This window comes from Rhagoletis zephyria, unplaced genomic scaffold (genome assembly GCF_001687245.7).
Source record: "Rhagoletis zephyria isolate East Lansing unplaced genomic scaffold, Rhagoletis_zephyria_1.1 Rzeph_scaffold_01413, whole genome shotgun sequence".
In the NCBI taxonomy this organism is placed as follows: domain Eukaryota; kingdom Metazoa; phylum Arthropoda; class Insecta; order Diptera; family Tephritidae; genus Rhagoletis; species Rhagoletis zephyria.
Genome location: NW_016158497.1, coordinates 4689 through 11340, shown reverse-complemented (window position 1 = coordinate 11340; position 6652 = coordinate 4689). Strand labels below are relative to the sequence as shown.

The window sequence follows — 6652 nt, the reverse complement described above, 5'->3', positions numbered from 1 at the left end:
GATAAACTACTGAAAATGGCGAAAATTCAGGACTTAAAAATTGAGGAGCTGAAACAGGGAATGACGTAGAATGTTCCACAAAGAGAAACGTCAAGTTGGATGAACACTGCGAACAGCGAGAGAAAGAGAATGAGCGATAAACTTCAGAATGTTCTAGAGTTGCCATAAGTGCCAGCGCAGGTATATAAGGGCGCCGCCACCGCGAGGTGAGTGAGTTACAAGTCAGCAAGCTACAAGTAAAGTGAGCAGAGAAGCGAGTTGCGAATAAGCAAGCTATAAGTTTAATTGTGTGTAACAAGTTCGGTAAAGCGTTGTAATTGCTTTAACAAGTATTGTAGTGTTTTTACTGTATTAGCAAGTATTGTAAAATTGTTTGTTGTACAATAAAGTTAATTGTACTACCATTTGGTCATCGTTAGCCTTTATTTAACAATCCAGCGATACGAGCCCGAGTATATTTAGGAAATCCCTCAAGGTTTCGAGGATAATCGTAACAATATGTATATTATCCGGGTACCCGGGCAAATCGGATAATAAAAACCCCGGGATCTTTGTGTTAACGCAAACTCATCACAGCAAAACAGTGCAGCTGTCGTAGCCCTTATAGAGAATTTACACGAGACGATTTTTCAGGCAACGTTTAGTTGAAAGCAACAATCGCCTGGTGTAAACGGCTTTTCAACTAATCGCTTTCAATGAATTTGGTCGGCTGCCTACTTTCCAAGGCGAATTAATATAAGGTGATAGCAGGAGTACAAAAACAAAAATTTACATGTATTTTGCATGGTGTAATAATAACAAGGTGTTGTCAGTAACTTAACCTCACTTTTTCGGCAGGTCTATTCCGGTCACGCATTTTAAGGTACTAGAAAAGGTACTAATTATTTACTACATTTAATCCGTTGGTGCATACTATTTAAATTAAATGTAGAAAAATGTATAATTACAGGCTTATAAGCCTGAATACATGTGCCACTCTATTCTAGTGTATCAGTAGTTGATTTGGCTCAATATTATGACAATGCAGCAAAAATTATTTAATATAAAAAAGCACCTTTCCATACGATTTCTGGGTACGTTTTTTTCCATTGATAAATTGAAAATTATACAAATCCAGCAATTTTAAATATTAATATTGTTCTGAAAACACAAAGTTCTTTATAAATCGCGGTAAAACGAATTACTAAAATGGAGTATTTTAGATACTATTTCCCAACGAATAGTAGTATAAAAATTAAGATCGGCAGCACTGAAAATAAGCATGCCGATCTTGTAAAAAATCACACCAAACACGCCGCTACTGACAACACCTTGTTATTAGCTCTGATCCTGTACTCCACGAACTTACAGGATTTTAGACGAACTTGCAGGAAAAATGTTCCCGTACTCCGAAATCCTCCAAAATCATGTAAATGAGAGCGACTTTTGGAGAGTTGTGTAGAGAATGAAGTTGCAAGATTTTACCCGAACTTTTTCTTCTGGTAAAATCATGAAAAGTGTCAAGCAATCACTGGTTGACGTTTTTACAGGAAAAATTGTCTTTTTGTGCCCGTACTTTTTGTTGTTACTCACTTTTTACTCTCACTTCAGAGTAATTTTGCTGTTTGACAGTTTTACAGGACTTTTCACGAAAAGTATTGGATCAGAGCTATTATTCCACCATGTGTATTTTGTTTTTGCTTTNGCCACTCTCTTCTAGTGTATCAGTAGTTGATTTGGCTCAATATTATGACAATGCAGCAAAAATTATTTAATATAAAAAAGCACCTTTCCATACGATTTCTGGGTACGTTTTTTTCTATTGATAAATTGAAAATTATACAAATCCAGCAATTTTAAATATTAATATTGTTCTGAAAACACAAAGCTCTTTATAAATCGCGGTAAAACGAATTACTACAGTGGAGTATTTTAGATACTATTTCCCAACGAATAGTAGTATAAAAATTAAGATCGGCAGCACTGAAAATAAGCATGCCGATCTTGTAAAAAATCACACCAAACACGCCGCTACTGACAACACCTTGTTATTAGCTCTGATCCTGTACTCCACGAACTTACAGGATTTTAGACGAACTTGCAGGAAAAATGTTCCCGTACTCCGAAATCCTCCAAAATCATGTAAATGAGAGCGACTTTTGGAGAGTTGTGTAGAGAATGAAGTTGCAAGATTTTACCCGAACTNGCCACTCTATTCTAGTGTATCAGTAGTTGATTTGGCTCAATATTATGACAATGCAGCAAAAATTATTTAATATAAAAAAGCACCTTTCCATACGATTTCTGGGTACGTTTTTTTCTATTGATAAATTGAAAATTATACAAATCCAGCAATTTTAAATATTAATATTGTTCTGAAAACACAAAGCTCTTTATAAATCGCGGTAAAACGAATTACTAAAATGGAGTATTTTAGATACTATTTCCCAACGAATAGTAGTATAAAAATTAAGATCGGCAGCACTGAAAATAAGCATGCCGATCTTGTAAAAAATCACACCAAACACGCCGCTACTGACAACACCTTGTTATTAGCTCTGATCCTGTACTCCACGAACTTACAGGATTTTAGACGAACTTGCAGGAAAAATGTTCCCGTACTCCGAAATCCTCCAAAATCATGTAAATGAGAGCGACTTTTGGAGAGTTGTGTAGAGAATGAAGTTGCAAGATTTTACCCGAACTTTTTCTTCTGGTAAAATCATGAAAAGTGTCAAGCAATCACTGGTTGACGTTTTTACAGGAAAAATTGTCTTTTTGTGCCCGTACTTTTTGTTGTTACTCACTTTTTACTCTCACTTCAGAGTAATTTTGCTGTTTGACAGTTTTACAGGACTTTTCACGAAAAGTATTGGATCAGAGCTATTATTCCACCATGTGTATTTTGTTTTTGCTTTGGCGGCATAAACTGTCAAAATCTGTAAGTGTGTGTAGAAATTCAAAAAAAAAATTTCAATTTGATATCAGAAGCCGTGCGGCGAAACACATACACAAAATCAGCTGAGCTAGTAACACCACCTTATATAAATTCGCCTTGCTACTTTCGTTCAACTTTTTATTCAACTAATCGCCTGTGAAAGTTGAATCATGTAAATTCCCTACTATAGATATTTTCTGTCCACAGCAATTCGATATGTTGTTATTTGATATTAGAATCAGCATCAAAAATTACGGTTAAGGCGAATGGTTTCCAATATTAAAAACTAGTTTTTATAGTGCAGATAGAGCGTGTTAAATGAAATACCTCGATATGTATATCATACCCTAAAGCAGCTTTCCAAAGACAATTCCCGTAGCCATCGTAAATTTTGAATGATACTCTGTACTGATTCATCGGTTACTCCATTCACGCAGTACCCTAAGTTTAGAACTCGCAGCTCCGGAAGGTTTTTAGCTAGAACCTTGATGGCCTCCTCGCATACCTGTATATGACTCATATGAAGAATCAGCAATGTTACATTAAGTGTAGCTGCCACTCCATTTGTAAGACCGTCCGATTGTATACCATCACAACGTGATACATTCAAATGCTTCAAGTTCTTTAATTTGTTTAAAAGAGACGCTCCTTCATTTGAAATATTAACACAACCAGCAATATTAAGCTCTTGTAGCGAAGAGACACTTTTCACAATTACATCAAGGCAACTATCGTTCACGCAGATTGTGTCCGATAGATCCAGTACCAATAAATTTGTTTGCGAAGTTAAAAGTAAATTGAGAGATATTGCATTTAATTGCCTACATTTCGCTAGTCCAAGACGATGCAAATGGAGTTCTCCCCTTTCCAGCTCACATAGAGCAGATAGAGCTGGGGCGCCGATCAATGTATTACTAAAGTTAAGGCAACGTATATGCTCGTGATGCAATGCTAATATGCGAATAATGAACTTAAAGGTCAATATAGATTCGCATGGTAATATATCACCTTCATTTGGATAAAATCGCCGTTGAATCGCGTTGTGATAAGCTATGTGGCAACCGGACAAATCTAAAGAGTATATGCTCTCCAACATTTCAGTCAAACGCATTAAAATTGCATCCGATATATACTGATTATCGCTCAGGGAAAGGTGATGTATATTTGCAAAGCTTAAGCCCGGTTCATTTTCTAAAAATGAACCTGACATAAAAAGCTGTGAACAGTGCGTTATTTTTAACGAAGTTATATTTGGTAATAGCCTCATGATTTCGCAGAACTGTTTGACTCCAATATCTACATTGTCAAATATTATTTCCTTAGCCGTACTACCAATGTGGCTCATAGCCTGTTGCACTGGTCCGAACGAGATTTCCTCAAAGCAGAAGTTCCGAAAAGGCATTTCACTTTTAGCGTAGTCCTTTGCCGGCGTAAGCATGTCTGATAGACATAATTTGGAAAATCGAACTAAAACTCGTTTAGTGAACTCCGTATTAAATGTTGCTTCACGCCATCGTTGGCATGTTCTACCTGCTATTTGCATGTCTGCAGCACTCAAATATCGAAAAATATGAAGAATTATCTGTAATTAATAGAGAATACTTCATATAAGTATATTATTCACAAAATATTTATGAAAAAAATACTTTTAGGGGCACACTGCCAAGAAACAACAACTTTTCTAATTGCTTTACAGACAAGCGATTTCTACTTTCTGTACTACATGACCGCACTTTCCGCGAAAACTCTAATAACGGGCGTCATTTGTTGAGTTACCGTTGCAATGATAAAAGTAGTAGAAATTACTCTTTCGATACCAAGTACTTTTTTTTGGATACTTACTCGATACCGAACAAAAAGGTATCGAGTAAAAAAAAATACTTGGTATCAAAAGAAAAGTATCGAGTAATTACTTGTATCGATTGAACCCTAAATCTATCTTAGGTTGATAAAACAATCACCCGTATGCTGTAATCCGAAAGTTCGTAGTTACGAATTCGTAGCTCCGTTCGAAAATTCGAAAATTGGTATGCTGTAATCCGATCGTAACCACGGTGCAGCGAACAAAGGTGGCGCCGTCAGCAGTACCGCTACTTTAGTTTTGCCGATTTTGACAGTTGTGGTAACTTGTAAATAAACCTTTGTTTACAAATCAGCGAAAGAGAAATTTAAATTAGAAGTTAAAAATCAGTTTAAATTGTGTTAATTTGCAATTTGTGAGTGATTTTTGAGTTGAATACTGCGTAGAAACTAATAAAATGAAGTGCTGTGTTTTAAATTGCGACATCTATCAAGATGCAAGATGCGTAGATGCAAATGTAGCGCTGGGACGAATCGCTGCATTTTGTGTACATAGGGCACGGCAAAGCCGTTCCCGAAATGTTTCTTTATTATAACATTAACAGCATTTCCTCACAATGATTTTGCTTCTGCTCCAAGCAGCCTCCATGCAGCCTCCATTAGCAAGTTAACCAATCAATCCCGCTGAGAGGCTGCCGCAGTTTTCTGCAGCAGCCTTAATTGCAAAGCAATGGAGTGCACTAAAACGTTTGCTAAAGCAGCCTCAATTGCAAGGCAATGGAGTGCACTAAAATGTTACCTATTCTCTAAAAGATTAGGCAAAAATGCAATATTTTCGCATTTAGCAAAATTAAAACACGTTTTTCGCTGTAAGGTGAACTGTTTTGGCAGTTTCAACTCGGTCTTCTTTTCGCTCTATTCAATGTTTACTTGTGGTACACAAATTTCAACGCCCAGGACGGCGCAATCTTATATTATATCATTCTTGGATCGTAACTATCAACGGCGTTGCCAACTAAAATAGTGAAATTCGAAGTTCCTACTCAGCTGATTTGGCAGAAACAAATCACAATAAATATACATAATCGCAAGTGAATAGTAAAATTAAAAAAAAAAATTAGTTTAATCATTCAGGGCTATCACGGAATCCATCGTAGAAAGTCTACGAATTCAAATGCACGCAACGAATACGAAAATATTGCTATCACTGAATCCGAGTGAACTCGAAAATATCGTTGCCAGCTTCGAATGCTGATTCGAAATCAGTTAGTGCAAAGGAAACATCAGACATTTATGTATGTCATTTTGCTCACGCTACCCCATCAGGCGCAATGGCCGAGTGCAAAATGTATTCAACAAAGTGTGATTGATTTTGACATTGCTCTCATAAGAAACAGGCTATAATGTCAAATTGAAATGAGTTGTTAACCCATTTGAAAATGTGTTTTTTTTTTTCAAATTTGAATTTAAAAAAAAAATACAAAAATTTTTCAAGCAAAGCAAATTTTCTTAATAAACGTGAAATTGTTAAGAGATGAACCGCCGAGAAGAGCAAGTAAGTACATTTAAGTTTGGTAATAAGTAAATACGTTCGACTTTGCTTAAATATTTAATGTAAGGAAACCAAGATGAAACGATGCAATAAAAGTCAGGACACGAAAATAGTGCCACTTAGTTGCGAATTAAGACGGCAGCGATGGGAAGAAAGCTTTGGTGTTGTACTACGTGATTCATCTCGCGTTTGTGAAAACCACTTCAAGGAAAGTGATGTGAAAATCAAACACTTTCCCACGAGCTCGTTTATACCCATGCGCAGTCCCAATGCCATACGGAAAAACTGNAACGAAAATAGTGCCACTTAGTTGCGAATTAAGGCGGCAGCGATGGGGAAGAAAGCTTTGGTGTTGTACTACGTGATTCATCTCGCGTTTGTGA

The 6652-nt window shown here is 36.4% G+C and overlaps 1 protein-coding gene across 4 annotated transcripts in view; it reads right to left on the bottom strand.

Annotated features, from left to right (window-relative positions):
* Window positions 1-6652, bottom strand: part of LOC108363925 (EIN3-binding F-box protein 2) — a 116465-nt gene that overhangs the window by 107946 nt on the left and 1867 nt on the right. For all 4 annotated transcript variants that reach the window (XR_001847673.1, XR_001847674.1, XR_001847675.1 and 1 more), the window contains exon 2: window positions 3264-4499. Coding sequence is in view for 1 of the 4 variants with exons in the window: in XM_017617457.1 (XP_017472946.1) it covers window positions 3264-4499 (1236 nt within the window). In the remaining 3 variants the exon portion in view is untranslated. The remainder of the gene's footprint in view (window positions 1-3263; window positions 4500-6652) is intronic.